At 41.7% G+C, this 24,068-nt stretch overlaps 2 protein-coding genes across 15 annotated transcripts; both read right to left on the reverse strand.

Moving 5' to 3' along the window:
* Positions 1-753: 753 nt before the first annotated feature.
* On the reverse strand, positions 754-23,628 carry LOC6605734 (pericentrin). Of its 14 annotated transcripts, XM_032718442.1 has the most exons (15): positions 21,742-21,848; positions 17,126-19,138; positions 16,171-17,064; positions 15,921-16,061; positions 15,534-15,749; positions 10,581-10,706; positions 9,343-10,509; positions 8,985-9,152; positions 7,953-7,976; positions 7,175-7,840; positions 4,613-5,317; positions 2,347-4,502; positions 2,171-2,281; positions 2,007-2,086; positions 1,545-1,636 (listed from the first exon to the last, which is right to left on the reverse strand). In XM_032718442.1, exons 1-14 carry the CDS (start codon positions 21,775-21,777, stop codon positions 2,017-2,019), a joined length of 8,493 nt encoding a protein of 2,830 aa, XP_032574333.1. In that variant the 5' UTR covers positions 21,778-21,848; the 3' UTR covers positions 1,545-1,636; positions 2,007-2,016. The 14 variants fall into 14 exon arrangements, with proteins under 14 accessions (XP_032574326.1, XP_032574325.1, XP_032574332.1 ...); XM_032718435.1 differs by lacking the exons at positions 2,007-2,086; positions 21,742-21,848 and adding an exon at positions 23,171-23,628 and having other exon boundaries at positions 754-1,636; XM_032718434.1 differs by lacking the exon at positions 2,007-2,086 and having other exon boundaries at positions 754-1,636; positions 21,742-21,837.
* LOC116801047 (putative odorant receptor 71a) lies at positions 11,532-13,257 on the reverse strand. Its single transcript, XM_032718451.1, has 3 exons — positions 12,278-13,257; positions 11,953-12,219; positions 11,532-11,902 (listed from the first exon to the last, which is right to left on the reverse strand). The coding sequence occupies exons 1-3, from the start codon at positions 13,091-13,093 to the stop codon at positions 11,849-11,851; spliced, it is 1,137 nt and encodes a 378-aa protein (XP_032574342.1). The 5' UTR covers positions 13,094-13,257; the 3' UTR covers positions 11,532-11,848.
* Positions 23,629-24,068: the final 440 nt, after the last annotated feature.

Raw genomic sequence — 24,068 nt, forward strand, 5'->3', positions numbered from 1 at the left:
TTAAAAGGATGTTTGAACTACTTCTAATTATGTGTTCTTAAAAAAAATGCAATATATTAACAAATTCAAAAGAATTTCATACATTTTGCGATGATTTCAGATCATTTTTTTATTTTAAAACAACGAAGAATAGAGTAATAGCGAACTTAAGCAACTTTCTTTATTATAAAATAATAGAGTATTTTCAATTTATAGCTTACATTTTCCTTGGCCTAAAGGGGGTTAAAATAGAGGGCGGCATCCAAACGAATCCCTGCTGGACGTGCAAATACATTGCAGCTTTTGCGTTCATTTGACGAAGAGCCGCCCTGAGGCAAGGTACTTTGCTGTATGTCCGTCTTAGATGTCCTTGCAGCACTTGACATTTGCCCAAGCAACCCCTCCTCAACCTGTTGAGCTTAACCGGCAATTGGAAAATGGAACAGCTGCATCCATTCGGCCCCTTAGCATATTGTTAAAGAACACTTTTGTTTATATCCATTCTCGAAGCTACAAGTCCTTATTTACATCCTTTGTAATTTGAATTTGAAAATATCAAGTATACGCAGTAGATTTTTAGCTTGTTATTGCGTGCTCTTTTATGACTAGGTAAAGTATAATTTAAATGTTGTTTGCTGTGTTGTTGTTTTAAGTGTTGTTTTCGCTGTGTTTATTAAATGCCTTTTTATACTTACCTTTAATGTGAAATTCCAACGTAAAAAGCTCAAATATATGATTTTTGTACCCACATTTCATTTAATCTACTGCATTTGATACCTTTTTCAGGTGGTAAACTTTATTTGAATAATTTGATGAATTTAATTCTTAATTGTCCAGTGAATTCTCACCCTTAAGGCACATTCCGTTTATGTACAGAAAACATTCGAGTTAGGAACAGGAAAATAATAAACATAAACTTTTCCAATGTGAAATAAATTGGTTTAATCAACTTAGCAGGAAACTTATACAGTCAGAACCCAAACGAAATAAAACTAAATATATGTAAGTGACTCTGGGATTTGTCAGCCAATAGTCAGTCGAACCAATTAAAATACTGGGATTAAATGGATTAGCATTATGCTTATGGCTACATTTGGGCGGTAAATACAAATAACACTTACAGGCGATTACATTTCTAGGTTTGTTGTGGTTGCGCCCACGCTTAAAATAGGTTACAACAGCTTAAGATCTAATAATGAGGGAAATGGTACAGGTGATTAACTCTAAAATGGATCGCTTGTCCAACATCCTTGATGCTTTCATGCTTGCAGTGTCTTCGATATATGGCTTCACTTAAAGTTAGGGCCTTCAGTTGAGTTCTCCCTTATGGAACTGTGTGCTATCCTGGGCTTAATGATGCCGCGCATGCGCTCTTTTTGGTTTTTGCATCGTCGGCCAGTCCAATCTTGCCAATGATGGCAGAGTGTTTTCGCTATTGTTATTGGCAATGGTGGACTGCAACGAAGTTGTTGGCGCTTGAAGGGTGAAATCCGATGGCAGCATTATTGGCTGCACGGTGCTGAAGTTAACCATTGGCGGTGAGAGGGGCGCATAACTAAGTCGGCCCATGAGGTTGTTATTATTGGTGGGTGGATTTGAGTTGGGCCCAGGCAGTGGGGATTGGGGAGGCGCCACATTGAGGTTTAATCCAGGACTTCTAAAAAGATGAATCACATTAGTCTTCAATCGTATAAAAAAGGTTGGTTGAGTGATAAATCAAGTTCGAAGTGAATTTAAAGCAAGTTTGCATAGTTAGTAAAACTACAATTTCGTCAATTCAGTGATTACTGATCGAACTCTAATGCAAAATAAATATTATATTATATTATATTAAATTGTATTATTATTCCTGATCGAGAATATCATAGTTTGTATCATTTAAACAATATGCAAAAGTACAAATTTAGAGTTTTATAAAAGAGGCTTATTGTAAGTAAGGCACCTTGATTACTGATTGATTAATTTTTACTACTGCAGTGACTAAAGTTACTATATATCAAGTGCATTCATTCAAGTGCAAACCAGACCTTGTGGACGCTAGTTCTTGGCTGAATCGCCTTTTTTTAGTTTAACTTTCATATTGACGGTTACTATGGGCGTCTTAGAGCTTAGAGGGGCGAGAAAATGGGGATTATGGCAAGGCATTCTATGTACAGCAATAGATTTCAAATAAGCCTGTCGCAAATCTCACCTCTGCTGAGTAATTGTGAAGACTGACTTGCTCACAATCCGCTTTCCCGTGTGCCAGATGCGTCCAATGTATTTGATTCGCTGGATGGCAATGATCGCAAGGGCTACCGTCCTAAAAAGAAAAGATAGACCGTTAATGCAAATGATTTAATCAATTTCAATAAATCACAAACTCACTTAAACTTCTTTTTGATGTTTCGCTGTGGAGGCAGTGCAGCACCACCTCTCAGATTCTGCAGAGCCAATTGCTCACTGGCCTGGTAACCTTCCAGTGTGAGCTTCAAATACCTCTTCTGGTAGACCAGCGCCTTCCGATGGGACTCCACTCGCAAATAGCGGCCGATCAACTGCCGGCAGCGCTCCTCCAGCTCGGTGACATTGGTGTTACCAGCGCCACCCAGCTCTTCGCATTTCTTTTGCAGCGCAATACGTTCGCCCACCAAAAACTGGACCGTCTCAGCCATTTGCCGGTTTTCCTGAGTGTTCTCCGCCAGCAGGGCGTTGATCTCCTTCATCTTCTGCATGAACTGCGCCGGCACACTGTCATCGGTGCTATGAGCCAATCGATCATTGGCCTGAGCTAAGGCCTCAGCTAGTTTGGCCTCCCTCTGACCAGAGCGACTCACATCAAAACGCAGTTGGGTGACTTTTTGGTCCAGGCAATCCCTTGCTGCTTCGGCCGCCAGAAGTTTGGACTTTAGTTCATGGATCTCGGCTTGGAGCTTGACGTTCTCCTGATGCTGACGGGTGCGTGTGTTGGCCCTTCGCGTTTCCGCCTCCTGGAGAGTGACTAACCTAGCCTCCAAACTTTCGATCTCACTTGCTTGCAGAGTTAAACGTTCATTGAAGTGTTCCAACTCTGTTTCGGCGGACTCCTTATCCCGAGATAGCTTCTCCATTTCTTGTTTCAGCCGCTCACAGTATGCCACTCGCTCTTGGAGCTCTTTTTCATACCTCTGACGTTCCCGCTCACTGCTCCGTTGAGCATCCGCAGATCTCTCCCGTTCCCTTTCATTCTGAGCCACTAGCAGTTTAATCTCACTGCGCAGACGATCTCCGAGTTCGGATTCGAAATCAGCTCGTGGAGATTTCCTGGGCGAGTCGCCCGGCGACTTCAGTAGCAGGGAACTGTTTCTTCTACTTTCCGCTCGCTGCAGGGATGTCAACTGCGTTTGGAGACGCTCACAACGTTCCCTTTCCTGATCGAGCTGTTTGTGGAGCTCGTCCTCGGCATCCAGAGCTGTCTCCAGTCGTTTCCGCATGGCTTCTATGATAATCACATCCTGTTCTTGAATATCCTGCGAGTGCTGCTTCTCTCCCAGCAGCTCCTTACTCATTGCTTCGCATTGCTCACGCTCTACGGCCAATTGAGCACGCAGGGCTTCCAGCTGATTTAGTAGTTCCCGCTCGCCAGTGAAGTTCTCGTCGTCGGTTCCATTGCCAGTTCCAGGTAAAGTCTCCTCCTCCGTTTGGACACCTTTCTGCAGCTTCTTGTCCAGATTGTTTTCCTCCTCGCTTTCAATTGCTTTAAGGATGTTTGAGTCCAGCTGGGCAGAGTAGTTCAATTCCTTTTCCACTTGCTGTGCAATTTCGTCCACCGAATATTGCTTCGAACTATTATCACTGTTCTTTAGCCGCTCCAAATCGCGTTCTAGTGTTAGAACCTGCAGTTCGAGATCTGCACATCGTCGTAGAGCAGCATGCAGCTGATCGGCCTTTACCTTGACTTCACTATTCAGTTTCTCCAACTCCCGTTTGCGAGCAGCAGCTGCATTTTCGCATTGTTCATGGGCCGCACTAACACAAATCAGTTCCTTGCGGAGATTTTCTCGATCAGAAGCCGCCTGGGCAGCTGTTTCCAGCACCTTGGACTCCAGGGTTTCTATGCGAAGCCTATACTTTGCTTCACTCTCCTCGTAGCTTTGCAGAGTTTGCGCTTGACGACTCAGTTTCTCCTTCTCTTGCTCCAGTTCCTTTTGCAGATCCTGTAACTTGTTTTCCAATTCACTCTGCTGTCTCTGTTTTTCGGTTTGCAAATCGGAAAGCTTTACTCGGAGTTTATGAATCTCTGGAGGAGTTGTTGGCCTGGGCAACTCCGGTGTGTGCATCACGAGACTGGTCGTTTTTAACTTGGAATCCTCTGTAAGGTTGGAGAAGTTAATCTGCCTCGGCACCAGACCAGGCGTTAGACCATCGGTGCTCTGGGCTGTGACTCCCAGGGCCTGGAAGTAGTGCGGGTGCTCGAAAGTGTTAGCCGGGTAGGGGACAATGAAACCACTTAGGTCATCGGTGCGCTTGTGTGTTAAGTTAGCCACGGCTTCCTTAGAAGTTTCCTGATGCAAAATAAAAGAATGAAATAAGAATTTTAAATACACAAAATTGTAAAAATGGCATAAAGGACATACTTTTAAGTCCTATATCCCTTTAACTAGCAAACACTTACCATTGTTTGGTGCAGGAAGCCGCCCGCACCATCGCTCATCTGCAAAGGAGCGGTAAGACTTCGCATGGCCGCTCGACGCTCCACATCCGGTTCGGGGAACTCTGTAATCGATCCGATATCGCTTAGGGTTCGGGCACTCAACTTGCCACCGCTACCATCCTGCTTTCCTGCTGCTCCAGCCGGGGATGAAATCAGGCTGCCATCCTGACGAGATGCCTGCAGTTCCTTCTCCTTGGCCTCCAGTTGATCGCGCAGGTGATCTATCTCATCGTTCTTGTCCGCCAGCATAGTCTCCATGAGATCCGGGATAGCCAGACGATTGATCATCTCTGTGCGTATCTTATCCTTTAGCTTCACGATCTCCGCTCCCTTTTGCTGCACTTCAGCCTGGAGTTTGTTCACCAGACTGCGATCTGGTTGTGTTCGTACTTCGACTTCCGTCTCCAGTCGAGTTATCTCCTCCTTGCTGCGCTGCAGTTGCTGTCTCATATTAGCCATCTGCTTGTCCCGCGCCGCCAATTGCTCGTATAGGTTCTCGACCTCACCCTGGAGTTCATGTACTCGGGTATTCAAGTCTGATGTGCCAGTCCGATGCAGTTGCTCCGCCCGCTGTCGCTGCTCCTCCAGCCGATTTTGGAGTGAAGAAATACGCTGGGTCTGTTCCTCCATACGACCCTGCAGCGTGTCCCGCTCATGCTGGAGCTCCTTCAAAGGAAGATTAGATCAATTAAGACACATATTAATATTTGTATGTATGTAATATGTGTATTTTATAACCAAAATCTTTATATTTCCTTCATATTTGTAGGATTCTACTCAGTCAAGTGGTTCAATCTGCCTGTCAGTTTGTAGACTCTGGTGCTCGTGGGTGAGTCAATGGCCGACCATTTGACCGTTGGCTTCATCTGCATTTAACCCTTTCCAACTTCAATTAAAGTAGATGTATCTATCGTATCTCTCCGCACTGTGGTTTTATGTCTGACAAATTTAAAACAATTGAATGGAATTTTTTTTATATATAGCTCAAAAGAGCAACGGACATGACGAAATGTGTCACTTCCTTATCTAAGCTTTCAATATATCTTCTTTATTTTATATAATCACAATGAAATTCTCAAGTTTTCTTTGGAGAAACATGTGCGTTTAAAAGAATTCATTTTAAATTAAAGCACCGATTTTTGAAATATCATTCATATCTTAAATATTTTAAGTTAAATTGACCGAGGATAAGAAAGCACTTCGAAATGCATACATATAACAAGTTCCTCCACTGTTCTCGGTATCTTTGCTTTAGTACTGGCATCTCTTTGCTGTTGTTTACTCGGTTTGATCCATTTATATTCATACGGGTGTGGATGCAGCTTCCCCAGCAATCTGCATCCCCTTCTCAATCGTCCAGCCTCCCCTTTCTCCAAACAACTCAGCGGGATGCGTGCCACAGCATAAAGAAATTTATGGAGGCATTACCGCATATTAGTGTTCCAATTGGGCTTCAGTGAGAGAATGCATATTGTAAACAAACTGGGCTACTGTTTTTTTTTCGGTTGAATTGGATTCGCAGTGACAATAGGGTGCAACACTTAGAGGGGGTGATGGAAATGTGGCAGGTGCCAGAGGCACCAAATGATTTGTTTTACATTCGATTTTCAAGTGGATTAAAAAATGAGGCCTGAATTTGGGGTGGCCACAAGATATGAAATCTATTTTTGAAGTGGAACAAACTGGGCATGCGGAAAGGGAACAGGGAGCGATATATTTTGGTGACAGCGTGTGCCAAATGCCCCAAAAAATAAACAAGAATTCTGCCATAAATCACACATCTCAAGCAGAACAATCGCACAATGTCCGTCAATGAATGCATGAAGAAAACATTATGACAACCGACGGCACAACAAATTAAATTAAATTGAATTATATATTTATATAGTTTATGATTGCCTTTGGCGGAATTCATCAAAATAAATAAACACCGCAATTGTCGCACTGAGAAACCTTGATCGGATATTAAAAGCTCCATTTGAAAAACTCACTTGCAGCGGGATCTTCGGACCCTGAAACATTTTCGAAACTTCCGCAGTTTGCATTCAAAATAATATATTTATTTTTACTGAAAATTATATATATATAATTATATATCTGGCGAATATTTAGTTTGCGATTCAAAATTGTCTATATAGATGCGGGCATTTCTCCCGATTCAACTGTTCAGAGTGCCATTCTGAAGGCAACTGAGAGATTCTGTCGATCGAGAAAACTACGAGGTTCTATCACAGTGAAATTCTTTTTCATGCTCTCTTGCGTGAGTGGAAAAAATCAAGAGAGAGCATCTAAATATACTTCGGATTTAAAATAAACGATTTATCAAAGACACAAACATAACCGTTTCGAGTTCGAATATAACGAGGTTGGTGAGCTTGCTAGTATGCGGTTGAGCGGGTACACAAAACAAACCGTTTCAAACGGTCGCTACAATTTGTAATTCCGCGTTTCAAGATACTTTCAAGATAATTAATAATTACACAGTAGAAACATAAGTTTCCTATAATTATATGCTGTACTTACCACGCAACCGGCGCGCATTTGATGCACCTGCATCTCCAGGTCGCGAATCCGCTTGATGGCCGCCTCCTCAACCCGAGTGTGCCGGTCCAGCTTTTCGGTGACCCGTTGAACACCTTCCATGGTAAGCGATGGATGCGAGGGTGAACCCACTGCCGTGGGTTCCTTGCTTCCATGAATAGACACATCTTCGGTGACACTCAAGCTGGTCGAATTGGAGGTTGCGTTGGAGTTGTGCAGAGATTCCAGAACTTTGGTTTTTTGATCCAGCGTGGTTTCAATGTCTCTTAACTTTTCCGCAACCTGACTCAAGACCACGCCTTGTTCTGCCGTTGGTCTACTCTGTTGCAGTTTCTCCTCCAGCTCTCTGATACGGGATTGATAGCCCTCTCCAATGTCTGTCTTCAGGCTGTGCACCTCCTGCTGCAGTATATCATTGTCCCGCATCTGCAAACTCACATATTCCTCCAGTTGTTGGGCCTTCTCGGCCAAAACTTCCTCATTGAGTGCCTTCGTCTGGATTTGGGTTTCCAGCTCCGAGATGATCTCCCGCAGCACAAAGATTTTGTCAATTGAAGCCTTCAGTTCCACCTCGAATTTATCCCGCTTCGCATTCGACTCGCTCAACTGTTTATTTAACTCCTTAAATTGGCTTTCCAGTTGTGCATACTGTATAAAAATAAAAACTAAGTTAGTAATATTTTTAAATAGAAGCATAGTTAATGGACCAATGAGATGAAAAGTGTGCGGGTGCGGGTTTCAATGTTAGTGACAAACTTACATGCTTTCGCTTCGCTACCTTCAACTATTTTTTTGGGGTGCACGCGGTGGCAAAAGGGTACAGGTGCATTAGTTTGTAATTTTAGTTGCGGTTTTATTTATTGGGTGCATGCAAAGAATTACAAATACGTTAATCAGTTTAATATTATTTTCAATATATGATATTGATTAGCACAAAGAACACTTATGGTAATTGGAACTTATGTAATATGTGTCGAAATATAACAAAAAAAAAAAAACCAAAACTCTTTGAAAGTATAGATGAATACAACCCCGCTTAATTACAATTTTAATTAGCAGCGTAATTTAATAGGGAAACCATTGAAACCATTGAACGATTCACAAGAAAAAAGCATATTAAATTTAAACATAAGTATTTTGTAACACCTCATTGATTATTTTGCAAAGAAGTGCGACATTGAAAGTATCTCAACCCCCCAGAGATCTTAAACTTGAGGTAGTTCGCCTAAATGGATACTGATTGAAAGGCTCCGACTCGCTCGCACTTAAGTGCCCATTTCTTGGGGTCTATAAATATGTCGGCAGATGCTTACAAAAGCTCAGGCATATACATATACAAACGAATCGGAGGCTGCCCTTGACTCCGTTGAAATGCCCCCATGGGGATTTACAATTGAATTATGCCCAACAGGTGCCCCATGCGATTTGGTAAACTCTTCGAGGAAATGACTTCAATGGCTTCCAGAATTCAGTGCCTTTGCGGCAGTCCTGTGTTAATATTTTGAGAATGTGCGGAATTGTGTCAGTTAATAAAAAAGGAAGGCCACATGCTGGGACAACTTAAATATTTATATGTCTATAGCCAAACTTACAACCAAAACTTAAGCCTTGAAATAATAATAATAATAATAACAATAATAAAAAGATAGATAGAAAACAAATAAAGAGATATGAAAGGACAGAGGAAACGACTTTGTGAACCCAGGCAAGAACGCAAACGAAAGTCAAACCAAGCCCAAAATCAAGATCACGATCCGAGGGATCATAGATAGGAACCATGGACTGGACTCACCTCCTCGGAGGCATTGGCATAGGAGCTGTGCTCCTTCTCTTTGTCGCGCAATTGAGCCTTCAGCCGCTCGATTTCGCGCTGGAACTCATCGCGTTCCTGTTCGCGTTCGGCGGCCTGATCCTCTAGGAATCGCCTGGTATCCTTCAGCTGCTTGTCAGCGGTATCGATCTGTGTTTGTGTTTGTGGTTATAGGTCAAAGGAGAGGGCATCGAAGGGGTTTTTAATTCATAATCAACCTGGCTTACGGACTACTCGAATTTATTTTTGGATCATGCGTTTAGCACACAATGTAAAAAGGTGGGAGGGGAAAACTCAAAAAGGGGAAGATGATCTGTGTGCAGACCGTTTCTTAACTTACCTGGGACTGCAGATCCTCGCGGTCCTTTTTGCTGAACTCCACCACTCTGTCGCCCTCGCGGCAAAAGTCCTCGATCATTTGCAGCAAGATAACGGTGGAATTGCCTTGGTCTCTAGATGGTTGCTCCTTGACCGGAGAGGATGAAAGCAAATGACGCGCTCTCTCTTGGAGGGCAAGAAAACTGGCCGATGATTGATCCAATCCCTGCTCCTGCAAGCTCTTCATTGTGCCCAAGCCGTATCCCTCATTGTAATCCGTGTGATTAAGAGAGTTCAACTGGGAGAGCTGATCCCTCAGTGCTTGTAACTCCTGTCCCAGCTCCGCATTGCGATCAATAGTGTGACTGAGTTGCTGTTGCAAGTTCTGACGATCTGCCTCCGATTTAATCAAGCGATTCTTTAGCTGCACCAGCTGGAACGACAGCTCTGACGCATTTCCCGCATGCTCTTGAAGATCTGGAGGTAGGGAGGAATGTGTTTTCCCCGCCTCGGGATTGCTGTTCTTCCTCTGATTGGCCACGCCCATTTGCTGATCGTTCAAGGAATTTGTGCGAAGGAATTTCGACAGTACTTGTTGATGCACAGCACCTGTGGTCTTCAGACCATCTTCCGCCTCGCAGCAGAGCTCATGCTCCTGTTTTTCCGGTTCGTCCAAGTGCTCCGACGACTCATCGTGTGTCCGCTGCTGCTTATGCAAGTCCTCTGACAAATGCAACAGGTAGGAGGCTTCCGACTTCAAACGCTCCAGGCAATCATTCAAATCGAAATCCTCGCTTGGCTCTTCGTTGCTCTTGCTGTCGATGAACTGCACCAAACTGGGATCCTCCACAACTTCCAGCAGGCTGTGGACATCCGGCACACGGAACATTTGCTTCGTATTATTTAGGGAGCTACTAAGGGTAGCCTCCAGATCATCACCCCCATCTTGACTGCGACTGTGGAACAACAGGCGTTGCACCTCCTCGGAGAGTGTGGCATTCAAATCCTCCTCACAGTGCGCCACACACTTGGCCAGCCGACAGAGTACGCTGCGGAAACTTTTGGACAGCTCCCTCAATCCATCTCGTTCGCAGATCACCTGCTCCAGGTCACGGGCAGCATCGAAGGTCAGATGGCGCTTGTTCTTCCGATTCAGCTGCTTTTCATATTCTAGTTTCACGCGCGACATCTACGATAAACGACAAAAGTTAGGAATCAAATTTTATATGAACGGAGTGAGTATATGCATTCGTTACCCACCTCATCGGCATGTTTAATGTTCAGCTGAGTGATCTCCAGTTGACTCTTGGCCGTAAACTTCTCGCGCAGCAAGATCAGCTCCTTGGGCCAATGCTGATCGTCCACGGTATTCTCCGACAATAAACTCTAAAAATGCAAATTGTTTACATGGATTAAAATCTTTTGTTTATGGACAATGTGTGAAAAGCTGATGCAACATTCGGTTGCATATTGCATGGGAAAATCCGGACAGATCAAGCTTTCAGAAGAAACTTTTTCCGCCTTTCACCAGAGCATAAATATTTATGGTTTCAACTCAAAATATTTAGATGATATAGATGGAAAGTGATCTTTCTTTTTTTTACATTTTTGATCTTTATTCTGGCTCATCCCAAGTCGAGTGTGTCGATCCCTTGAGGGTGGCACAAACGGAAACAGAGCCAGATACATAAATCTAATAAGAATATTCCCCACCCAAAACGTAAAAAAAGAAAGAGAAAAGGAAGTGTATGGAGTTTGATCTTATTTTTGGAGCGAACTGCACACCCTCACCCCCTCATGATTAAAGCATAAAACCACATTAAATACAATTAAATACAGCTCAGAGTTGATGATTTGAAAGTAATTCAATGAATTATCATCACTAGGTTGTCTTATCTCCCCCATTAGCTTCTCAATTCCCCACTAGAGGGTCATGATCCCATGATGATTGTGAATTTTCTTTGTTTTCAATCATTTTCAATATTTACTTCAGACTTTTACGTAGACAAACAAAACGATGCGCTGCAGACTTATAAAAAAACGATTTAAGTAGTTAAGTAAACTAAAATGCACATATTTTATAAGAATTCCACGATTTCGAAGCAAAGTGCTTTTTCAATTTAAATTCTTTACATTTTAATAATAATTTTATTTTACTATTACTTTTTTATCTAAACTCTTAACATGTAGGTAAAGATAAAACGTTCCTATACAAATTACTGTAAGTAATTTTCTCGATCTCCCTTTGTTTATTTCGAAAATTACATATAGCCAGAGCTAAAGCTTTTCCCGCAAAATTTTTGACTTCGTCCAAATTGGAATTTTATTTTCGTCACTTGCAATTCTACATTTCATGTGCACTCAACATATAGTATATATAGGAAAGCGTGTATTTCGTGCAATGCTACAATATATTTTTAGATCTTTGCATAACAAGACGCGCGGCAATAAATCTCCAAACGAGCTGCGAAATCTTTGAGCTAATCCAAAATAGAAAGCAGAGTATTTTATAGGACACAACTTCGTTTCTATTGATTCATGTTGAGCAGCAAGGCCAGCAAACTGTATGCTTGATTCATGGTCTGAAATAAAGATATCTTATACAAGGATTTTCCAGAGAAGAAAATACAACCTTGGTAAACAAAGGCAAACCAATATGAAAAAAGCCACCGGCTTTTAGGGTCACCGGTCGATTTAAGTACACCATAAACATTAAAACTAGTCGCCGCATACGGGAATTCATATCCGGCCAATCCGAATAGTATAGGGAATCGGTCAACATATTTGCAGAATCGATGACGGCGTTACCATATATGGTGGGTAGCATGACTTGCATGATCATGGCCACTAAGTACTGCATCATGGCGGCAAATCCTGGCAAGTCCTGCAAGACGGGACTCTAAACAGGAATTAACAGAGTAATAGTCGATTGGAAACCCTTAACTTCACACTCTCACCATCTGCATGCTGTAAATGGTGAAGCAAATGATTAGGGAGCTGACCAGGATTTGGGTGAACGTGCTCTTCGAAATGAAAATTTCAATGCCCAAGGCCTGTTGCTTGAGTCGCTGGTGGAGATGGACCAGTTCCAGGAACTTCTCCCTCAGATCCTTGTCATCATGCTGAAGCTTACTCAAACGCTGGCCCAACATTCGCAAACACAAGGACAGATGCAGCATCAAGTACCAATTGACAACGTCCATGGTTACGTTGCAAATACAGATAATGGGAATGGTTGTGACCTGATAGATGAAGGCATACCAAAAGAGCACAGGCTGCTGCCAATCGAATGGTGTCCACATCCAGAAGGGCAATCGATTTGGGATATCAAACAACGGTTGAATCACAATCAATGGGATGACACCAACACTGCACAAACAGTAAAATATAATAACACGATTGAAACGTCGATGCTCGAATCGCCACATATCCACTTCCTGTTTGCTCCTCAGCTCGAAAAGATCCCACGTGCTCCACTCGAACAAAATGCCTTGGGCCACATGGGCATACTTCCAGATATTGATAATTTTACCGCCCAAGGCAGTGGTGGTCAGGCAAATCAAAAGGACATCGGCGGTATGCTGTATATCCCTGCTCCTGATTGCCTCCAACCACAAAAGCAACACAAACAAGAAGGTAAATGGAACGTGCAAGGCATATGCCTGCCAGTTAGTCCAGTCTGGCGTGGAGATTGATTCCTTCCGCGGCCAGAGACGCCACCATTTCAGCACTCCCGTCAAAAATCGCACCGGTCGAATTCGATCGTAGTCCATTGCACAAGTCCAGGCTCGGATTATTAAAGTGCGATTTTGGAGCTACTTTATATAGGGCTGCTCTAATTGATTTCCTTGATTGCTTAATTTTAGGGGCGGTCCTGGTACCTCGACTTTCAATTAAAATTCACTTAGCCAAACCAGTTGGCTGATTTTACATGAATCTTGACGTTGAAATACAAATCCACCAGATTACCCTTGCCAAAGTTAATTTAATTAATAATATTAATAGTTAATAATTGAAAGTTAATTTGCTGACAGTTTCTCCATTATTAAATTCTTGCTTTAAGATTAATTGATTCGTTAAAGACGATCCGAAAGTCGTTCTTTTTAGCCTGTCCAAAGCCTCGGGAAGTTGACTAAATATAACCCAAATAAAGATTCCCAGAGAAACCGAAAATTTCGCGCCTGGAACCAAAATAAACTCCTCATGGACCGATTGCGACTGGAAATGGGAATTCTTCGGTTTTAATTTCCTTTATTTTTGGGGAGAAAGGGCAACGACTCTTCAAGTAATTTGGGAGAAAGACACATCTTTGACAAAGTGCAGACTGTTTGTTTATTTAGTCTGTGTTTTTTGGGAGACTTTTGAATGATGGACTCTTAACAAATTTAGTTTGTTTAGTCAAATTGATTTGCTTACTTTTAAATTTCCTTTTTTGGATCTGTAGTTTCCTTTTTCAAATCCTCAGTATTCCTTTTGGTTTCCAATTATTTTTGAACACAAGAACCGTTAGATTTAAATCTACACACACACACACAACAAAAAGTCGAATTAATAGGCACAAAAAACCACGCAAATTAGTTGTTTGTATGTACAATTATTTTCCGCTTTTTGGCAATGATTTGCATATTAAACTTTTCACAAGAACCACTTGAAGCACGCGAAGATTTGTAGAATCTATAGCTCTCTCACAAACTGTTTGTGTATTATTTAGATGAATGAATTCTCCGATGTAGACGTACGCACGCATTGAAGTAACGGAAAAGACTGAACGCCACCCAAAGCAGGCAGCTCATATTATAATGAAAATCGGCGGAGAGAGCGCATGGGATCGGGAGAGATCGCGTCAAGCAGTGCACTGCTTGCTTTGCCTCTCTTTCGCTGTGCGTGTTGGAATTAATTCAAATTTATGAGCGTTAATTTTGAAAAGTTATTTAGACTGTACCTACTCTCTCTCTTTCCACTCTTGTGGGGGTGTTTCTGCTCCACTTTTTCCCCTTTCATTAATCCCCATTTGAGCCTCACTTCCTGCTTGGACTTTATTGGCTCCATTTCATGACTTCATTTGATAGGTGTGAAGTATATAAATTATTATGCTGTGACAACAGGACGAGCACATGGCTTTCAACGGGAATTTGGCGCGCTCTTTTGCTGCTTTTAGATATATTTGTATCTTTGCATTGTCATATTGCCCGCAGAATGTCTGCGAAATTTGCTGTTGGCAAACAGACCGATCGGCAGATAGCCCCCATATGATACATATATAAGACTATTTTCTGACAGCATAAGTGGGGCGGGAAATTTTTGGTGAACAGTTGGGGTTTTGTGCCAGAATGATGCGATCTTATAGTATTTGAATAGTGCGTAAACATACAGTATATATTGGTTTCTTAAGACCACTGTATATCCATTGTATATCTTCCAATCAAAATGCCCTATTACTAGTATCTACTGTAAACACAATGGCACATCCAGCAGTCTTTGACCTTCGATGGATTTATTTTGGTGTCGCACAAAAGAACAACAAATCGTGTCCCGTGTAGCGCCAACTAAAGGGAGGTCTTCTCTATTTATCCCAACCATTTGCTGACACGTGGCCACCATATTTGGTGAGGTGGCAAGGATTGAGGCGGCTGCTGGAAAGGATTGAGGTATCTGTCAACGACACGAGCGGATCATTGACTGGTGGGTATTAATAGCGGCATCCCAGGTATCAAAGTGCACACTGATTTAATGCTACATAATTCGAAGCGAGTTGAAAGTTCTTTTGGCACACGCTTGTGGCAGCATGAATTTCATGTTGCTCTGTTTTTAGACCTCTCGTATTTTTCCTCTTGCTTTCATTTAAAATTTTGGCTACTTGACAATTTTCGCACGTTTTTTTCATGTGAGCTGCGTGCAGCAGTGTGTTTAAAAATAATTTATGCTCGGGAAGAGATTTTTGCAAGGGAGACACTAAGATTAGACCAATCAGTGGGGTGAATCACGCATACAACGATTGCGTTGATCATTAATTGAGCTGCCTATGATATTTAATTGTGTTTTAAAAATCTCTTAAAAATAATTTTTTAATTCTTTCGAATGAATAATAAATTAATTGTATGTAACAAACAGCGAGGAATGGGTTTGATATAAGCGATTTATGAATTCATTTTGATTAACAGAAACCGTGCAATGAGTTGAGTTGCATGCCACATGCCTGCCTGTTCCGCTCACCTGAATCTGCTGCTCCAACTCGGTGGCGATGTCCTGCCGAGCCAAGGCCAATTGCTCCTGCAATCTCCTCTCGTACTCTTCGATGATTCGCTGAATAACCTGCGACTCGTTGTTGAAATTCAACTCATCCTCATCGATGATAATAAGGGAGGTATTCGCGACTCCCCCTGCGGATTCCTGATCCGGGCAGGTACGTTCGTGTGATTCGGATGCAGGCTGGGTTAGTTTTTGCATTTGGGTGTTGATTGCAGGTAGTTACAATTGGTTTAGTTTATTGGGTTATAAAATTCGGAGAGAAAAACAAGAATAGACATGCAGTTAGCACAGTTAGTGAAAACAAGCTTAGATGTACAATGTGATATGGGATTTCGAAAGTTTGATCCATACCTTATAGTCATCATCAGCCTGCCGTCGCTCATAGAACTTTAGCCGATCGCTCAGCTTGCGCACTTGATCCTCATGCGCGCGCTTTAGCTCCTTGATGTGGGTTTGGTAAAAGATCTTTAGGTCGGCTATATCCGCAGTATTCTAAAAAAAAATAATAATTATTATAGGCAATTTTGGTAGACGGAAAAGGGACAAAGAGGTTTATCCTTAATCTGAAGTATTTTACTATTTGACTAAAAGCTCAACTTACGTCATTTTCCGTTTTTCCAGTGTTTTCTCCCAGCGAATCCAAACCGCAAGGAGTCATCTGCCTGTGACTGGGACTAAGAAGCAGCTCAGCTCGCTTCCGTTTGCGGGGAGAAGGTTCCTTGGAGGACACCGCGGCGGCGCCTTCCTCGGGCAACTGATCTACCTCCGAGCACTCCGATGAACTGTCCCCTGTCTGATGCTGTGACTTGTGCGAGAAGACATCGTCCGAGAATTGCTTTTCCAGATCGGCGCACTTGTGCTCAAAGTACTTGCGCAGATCCTCCATTTGCTTAGCATGAGCTGCTTGCTGGTTCTGTTCGCTGGTTAGCTTCTCGCTCTCCCACTGATCGCGGGCAATCTTCAGCTCCTGGGCGCCAAGATCACGACACAAGGTGATCTGTTGGTTCAAATAGTCGTCGAACTTGCGCTGGACCATCTGGAAGATGCGCTGTTCGGTGGGCAACAGATATGTGTGGAACTGTTCGATCTGCTTGCTAAATGCCGGTGTCCACTCCTGGTTTGAGGCCTGCAGTCCCAATTCTTCGTTGGTTTGTAACTGAGTTAGCTGCCTTTCCTTGGAGCTCCGTGATCCGCGCTCTTCGTTGTCCGTGAGAAAATGACGATCCAGATCATCATCGCTTTCGCTGATCAAATCCATGGAGATCTCTGAAATACGCTGACCGGGATTGCATTCCTGATCTGGCCATACGGCACTCGAGCGTTTCACTGCATCGATGGTCTCTTGAAGTTGCCTACGCAGGTTCTGTACTTCGCCGCCCAGACGATCCGCATCCACCTGCAGCTTGTCACGCACATTCAGCGATTGCTGCAGTGAATCGGTGAGTTTGGCAATCAACTCATCCCTCCGTGACATCTCCACATAAATGTCCAATGTCTGTGGGGCAAAGAATTATGTTTAGTATATGCACAAAATTAATGTTTATATATACACTTACTGGGCCGCCTAGTTCATCCTGAAGGGTGCGATACTCTGTCGAGTTGGTCATTAGCGAACTGGAATCCCTTGCCGAGGCTGGACCCGCACTGGATTCTCTTCTTGCTGTCTCAAGCTGCAGATTCAGCGATGCCAAACAGTTGTCCTTGGTCTCCAGTTGAGTGTGTAGCTCCTGTACCTTGGCCTCCAGCTGCTTAAGCATATTTAGACTCACCAAACTGGAACTGCTGCCTCCAGTTTTATGCGCTCCTGGCTGCAGCAGAGTTTTGGATTCATCCAAGGAGAGGGAAGGCGGATCCTGCTCCTCTTCGATAGTTGTGCTCATGGAGAGCAGTCTCTCGCTTTCTTCGGTGATATCCTCCAGAACATCCTTGGAGAACTCTGTGAGTGGCACTCGCTCCATTTGCTTGAGTTCTAAATTGTTACTGCTGCTGGTTACTTGTGTTTGCTCCGCTTCCGTGGGCGAAAGTTTGGGTGCATTGTCCACAATCATTTGCTGATTCATGGCCATTAAACGCAGCTTCATCAGTTGCAAGGAACTCTCCTCATCGTCGTCATCTTCTTCATTCTCATCATCATCCATTTCCAGAATGGTTAGCTCTAAAAGCTCCAACTCATCTGCTTGCAGACGTAATGTGGTCAATGCTGTAGCAGCTTTCCGTTCTATAATCTGAGTTTGCTGCAATGCAGGAAGCTTCAATGGTTGCAAAGTCGAAGTGGGTCTGATGTCCACTTGCACCTGATCCTCTGCCTCTTCATCTAAATCGGTGATTAGATCTTGTTTCTGTGAAGTATTGACGGTTTCCTCAGCTTCGTACGTCACCTCAATCGATTCATTTGTGGCAACTATTTCTTCCATAGAGTGATCCTGCTCTTCGGTTATTTGGCTTTCATCCACCTGAGTTTCTTGATGAGCACTGGCACTAATAGCCGCACTGCCTTCGGTTTTATCGTCCCGTTCATGGGCTGGCTCCTCAACCAATTCGGAAACATCATCCGTAGTGCTTTGGTTACTCAAACTTTGATCTACAGACTCCTCATCCTCGTGCAGGGAATGTACAGGTTTCCTCTGCTCCAATGGCAAACTGATATCAAAGTCATCATCATTAGAGGAGAGACTAACCTCCACTTTGGAGGCAGCTGGAAGATCCGAACCCTCCTCGCTTTCATCCTCATCGACCAGGAAGTGCTGAGCCAACTGGCCACCAGATAACTGGGCATCATCGATGCGAAACTCATCAGCATCCTCATCCTCTGCCGGATTGCTACTCAAACTTTTGGCACTTGATTGCTCATCCTTTGGCCGGGCATAGGCAGCCGCCTCGGAGAGAGATTCCAGTGGAGTATTTAGCTGCTCCTCCACCTCACTGATCTCGATGGCCTCTTCGATCTCCTCCTCAATACTACTGCTAGTTGTGGTCGTTGTCGTTGCTGTTGTGGCCAGAACATTAGCACTGCTCGGCGTTGTTGCCGTCGTCGCCGTTGTTGTGGTGGTCGTGGTTGTCCGTTGATCGGCCATGTCAATGGTCATGGAACTGGTGGGCTGCTCGATGCTAAACGACGACACCGACTGATCCTCCTCCGTAAGGCTGAGATTGTTCTGGCGCCTGAGTAGTTCGGCGGTATCCGTGGATGTAACCGCATATGGGGTGCTGCTACTCGATGTTACCCCCGTCCAACTGCTCCGCGAGATTATGTATGTGCGCGTGGAATCATTGTCGGAGTCACAATCATCTGCTGGTTCCTTATCGGACACACCACCGGCCACATATTTCGATTTCTCGGCGCACTGTTGTTGCTCACTCGACGAAGTCGGCTTCTCAAATATGATATTTAGCGTGGGTATGAACTCAACCTCCACACAAGTTGCTGCTGCTCCTCCAGTGGCGCGTGATGTTGCAGCTGTGGATGCTGTTGCTGTTGCCACGGATGTTGCTGGCAATTCTTCGAGAGTCGCCGCTTCGATCGCCTTATAGCTTACACTGGCACCGTGCGGCCGGAGCAATGATGTGATCTGTAACGTAAATAAAGCAATATTAATGGCCATAGCATTTATGTTTCTACGAAATATATTGCCAAAGCATTTCTTTGATGAAAAACACTTTAAATGATTGCAATAACATCATTTCTCTTTATAGTTTGCTTAAGAAGCAACTAAAATCTGTGTTTATCGCTTAAGTATTATAAATTCGTAATAAGCAAATAAACAAAAAATAAAAAACAATTCCTATGAATAATTGTTTTCAGTTAAGATATAATATTCTAAAAAGTATTCATACAAATCTTAAGTTTAAGCCTTTATTTCCTAAGGTATATTTAACGTTAATAAAGTAATAAGATAATTGAATCAAAATGAACTATTTTCATTTGCAATATTAATACTTAAAGTAGGGTAATACTAGAAATGACTTTTTGGGAAAGTCAATATCCTGAGGCAATAATTTTGTCAAAAGTTGTATACAAAACTGAGTTATTGCCTAAGAATTGAAACTAATTGTGTTAAACATTCGCCTGCTGATATTTTACCAGCCCAAGAATATTAGAACATTCGGATTTGCTTGAACAACAAATGAATACAAGAGCAGGTTTTCATTTTTCGTTGGCCCACTTGTTGTGCCACCAGGCCGTGCCACTTGAGTTATAAGGCAGCATGCGTCGTCTGCCGCCATAAATTTATTTTCTAGATTTTGATTCGATTTAATGATGTCACCCAGTTGTCAACGTCTACAACGCATTGTGAGGATTCTTTTCGAGGTTCGCAGTCTTGGTGGCCCACTAAACTTGGTCGAAAGGTATTAAAAAGCGACTTTATTGCGTAAACAAATGCGATAGGAAATGTGGGCAATGATAGGCCAACACATCCAATTTCAAATTGACCTGCATCTCAAGTGTGATTCGGTGGATTGGTGGCTATCTTTTGGAGAAGGGAAGACGCCAACTGCTGCCCACATCCATTCCTTGATGGATTGCAGCTGTGTCGGTTGTTGGTTTCCCATTTAAATTATAATTAGAAGCATTCGAGGCATCTTTATGTTTGGTAATAAAGTTCCCTTCGCGGAGGAGTTGCATATGTTTGGATTATTTATTTTTGGACTTGCCCACATTAATTAAGAAAGACGTCTCTGTCCACTCGAGTGATCTATATGACTGAAGGTGTTTGAAACGTGTGCCACACATGCATCCGTTCTCCGATCGAGTGGGGAAATATTTAGGCATTTTCCAATTACATTTTTCACAACTGGAAATCTAATTAGATCGCTTGCATTCTTTCATATATAGCGATGTGCCAAGGCGATGCATTCAACGTTTGAATAATAACCCTTTGCCAACTCATACAGTAATGTTATTAAATTAGGAAAATTTTTAAATTTTATTTAAAATTGATTTATTTATTTATTACAATTTTTTCTGTGAAAATATAAGAGCTATTACCATATATATATTAAGTTTAAATTGTACTATGCATACAACTCAAGTGCGTATTGTATTTAAACATCTGCAATAGATATTTTCCATATTACACATACGCCATGTGGGTCAGGTCGTAACGCTTGACAAAGTTTTCACAATATTGGCGGAAAATGTTTGTGAAAAAGTTATCCAATTCCCGGCCACATGGTGGTTTGAACGTCCTTGAACTTGTCAGGACAAACGACAACCCATTCCGGAAGTACCAGCCCAGCGATAAGGATATCGGGATAACAAGTTTGCACATATAACCATGACAACGGATTTTCTTTGAGTGTGCGTGAAAAACGAAAACGAAAGTCTTTTTCCCATTCCTTGCAAACATTTCAATTTGTTGCTATAGTTTGGACCTCTTTTGTGGGCCGTTGTTTGGGTGTGACACACATTTCAGTTGGATCGTCTGAGGTTTTTGCACTTCGGCGACCAATAACAACAATGCCACACCCCTTTCATAACGGGCAAAGGGGCGGAGGACCTAGCCCAACGTCTCTGTTAATGGCGCCGACGCCTTTCCTTTGATTTTCCACAAGACATTGTCGATAAACCCTCAATAATGGCACGCATATTGGCGAAAATGATTAAATTAATAGCTTTGCCTGGCGAAAAATTGACAGTGAAATATGTCGGGACAAAAATAAATTTGGATCGCAGAAAGGATTTTTTTTTGCGTTGTTATGAAGAAGGATTATATCATTTAAAGGTTTAAGTTTAAGTTTAAAAATTCTTAAACATTTGCATTTAACATTTTCAAATTTTATTTAAATATTTACATAAAATATTTACATAATTACACACAATTTATAAGATTGTGAAGTAGATGAAGAATTGCTTTTTATCCTATACCCGCATTTTATTTGATTTAATTATTTGTTTTTCCTTGACAAACTACATCTTTTTAAGCATTCTTTCAAATAGTAATTCTAATAAATATACACTTGTTATATTATACATTTCCCTATAAACTTAATTTATAGAAAATATGGTAAATACTGTATAATTTTTTCTAAGTACGCTGCTATGCACAAAAATCCACTAATGTGGTTCATTATCAGGCGGTTTCGAATGATATTAACACTTTTTGGCTGGCAAGTGATGCAAATGTCACTGGGCGATGCTAAAGATCACGTTGCGGACAATAAGTGAACTCACATGCAATTTCCCCATTTCGCTGCCCGTCCCTCTCATTCGATTCAATTCAGCGATGAAGTTATCTCAATTAAATGCAATTTACAATCACTTAAAAAGTCCATATATCGACAATTGCTATTAAGGGTTACATTGTGCAAACTTCTACGTATATGCAAATGTTCGTAGATTTCTTTTTTTTAAACAATTTTATGGGATCACAGGCACTGACACTGCACTCTTATCTTTATAGAGCTATAAATGTGCGGAAAACCGAAAAAACGACGACGCGACCGCCTGCAGTGCAAGTTCTTTTATAAATAAAACGCCCGAAGAGACATTCAATTGAAATCAGTCACTCAATCCGAGGAAAATCAAAAGAAAAGCGTTGGAAAAGAGCAGCCAGCCACGGGAGAGCCCGAGCGATTGAGAGCGAGTGCCGCGGAAATTTGCAACGCGGTTCCAAGCGGTTCCGTGCACCGAATGTTCGCTCCCATTTTTTATTTATAAACAAAATGTGTGTGTGGAACATAAATTTGTTTGGAAGATGGTGATATATGCATAACAGTAGTTTAAAAAGCATTTTGAACTATTGCTTTACGAATCGAGATTGCGATTAATTCTGAATATTCTTTATGTAAGTATTTGGAATTAGTATTATAATCAGAATTAATGTTCTTAAAAAACTGTTATACTGTTATGTTGTTCATTTCTTATAGTTCGTATCTTATAATTATTCTCTTGTTTTTATTAAAAATTGCATTTAAGCTGTAAAATTTCAAAATTCAAATTTTATATTAAAAATTTTAAAGATTATTTACAATTTTGGAGAATTTTTGTATACATTATCCAACAATTTATATCATATTGCGGTACATTTTTCAGCAACAAGTTGCAGAAACATTCTTTCCTTAACAACATCTATAAGCGAATCGGTTATTGTAGCGAGACATTTTTTAAAAATTTTATGTTTATAATTAGCAGGGAGATAGCCAAAATTCACTAATAAATTTATTAATTATTAAACAAAGCAATTAAAATTCCATAATGTGGACCATTCAATTATAATATTCACTAAAAAAGTTGCTCTGTAATAACACAAAAAATGCTATTCAGTTATATAGAATATAACACTTATTTAAAAAATATAATAAAATTAAAATTCCTAATCCGTTGGGTAGTTTTCACTGTAGATTGTTTACAAATTTCGGAAGGGCCTTGTGGTCTTCTAATCGAAAGTTCAAAGGCGCATTCAATTTCGATTTCGTTTGTAAACACACTTGAAAAACAACATGTTCTGTTTGTGGATCGTATTGAATTGAAAACACACCTATCAAGGCACTTTCAACCCACATTTTGTGGATTCTATCCAGAAACCGAGAGGGCAGATGATGGATGTTTGGCTCCCAAATGGGTTAATACTTTAATGTTTTCGCGTGCTTGTTTGGCTTACCCAATCGTATATAGTGTACAGATTCATGGTGACTGCACTTGAACCAAATAATTTATGGCCTATTCCCTGTTTTTTGGCCGCCTTTGTTGACACTTGCGCCTGTCAGTTGGCCATATCTATAGGCGTTCTAGATGTGGCCCAATGCGATCCATTCTCTTGCTGATGTTTACGTAGTGGTTTTGATGACACTATATTTTAGAATTTTTTCGGGTTGACTTGCTTACAAAAACACAGACGAATGCAACGAACCGAATAATTTTGTAGGTTATGTTGGACACTTTACGTAAAATTTGAATTTTTTTAAAATTTAAAGTTCAACACGAAGACAACACAATGGGGGAAACTAGCTACTTAAAGCGTGAACTCTTAATTTATCATTGTGTGATTTTCAGTGCTCCTCGAGGGAGAAAAAAACCGACAAATTTGAAACTTAAAAACAAAAAAACCAATAGTGCAACCGATCTGAAACAGTTGCACGTAATAGCGAGCGCGATGCAACTGAGAACCAAATCCATTGCGAAGAGTCTTTATATTTTTGGGGTATCGGGGGATAAACCCGCTCTTTTTCTCCCCATCCGGATACTGTAATGCTCAGTGAAGCACAACACGAGATTGTTTAAAAATAATCAATCGTAAACAAAATTTGTTGCAGTGGCATTGAGTCGGGGAGAGTCCAAAAGAGAATTTACTGTATTACTACCAGATCGCGAGAGAAACAAAGAGAAATCCGAGAGATAAAGGGGAGGAAAGTAATTAAGTTTTATCGGTTGTTCTATAAATAAGTTTTAACCAGAGATTAAGGAACTACAAGATATATTCGATAAGGAATGATTTAAGGAAGTGAGAACATATTTATGGGCATAAATGGGACATTTATTTATAGGCTAGGGAAATATAA

This window comes from Drosophila sechellia, chromosome 3L (assembly GCF_004382195.2).
Source record: "Drosophila sechellia strain sech25 chromosome 3L, ASM438219v1, whole genome shotgun sequence".
NCBI lineage: Eukaryota > Metazoa > Arthropoda > Insecta > Diptera > Drosophilidae > Drosophila > Drosophila sechellia.

Coding starts and splice junctions, on each gene's coding strand:
- LOC6605734 (XM_032718434.1), bottom strand. CDS start 21,777: ATGAGAGGGACGGGCAGCGAAATGGGGAAATTGCAT. Junction 16,062..16,170: donor CTGGAAAAACGGAAAATGAC/GTAAGTTGAGCT, acceptor ATTTTTTTTTAG/AATACTGCGGATATAGCCGA. Junction 15,750..15,920: donor AGGCTGATGATGACTATAAG/GTATGGATCAAA, acceptor AAACTAACCCAG/CCTGCATCCGAATCACACGA.
- LOC116801047 (XM_032718451.1), bottom strand. CDS start 13,093: ATGGACTACGATCGAATTCGACCGGTGCGATTTTTGACGGGAGTGCTG. Junction 12,220..12,277: donor CCATTTACAGCATGCAGATG/GTGAGAGTGTGA, acceptor ATTCCTGTTTAG/AGTCCCGTCTTGCAGGACTT. Junction 11,903..11,952: donor GTTTGCCTTTGTTTACCAAG/GTTGTATTTTCT, acceptor TCTTTATTTCAG/ACCATGAATCAAGCATACAG.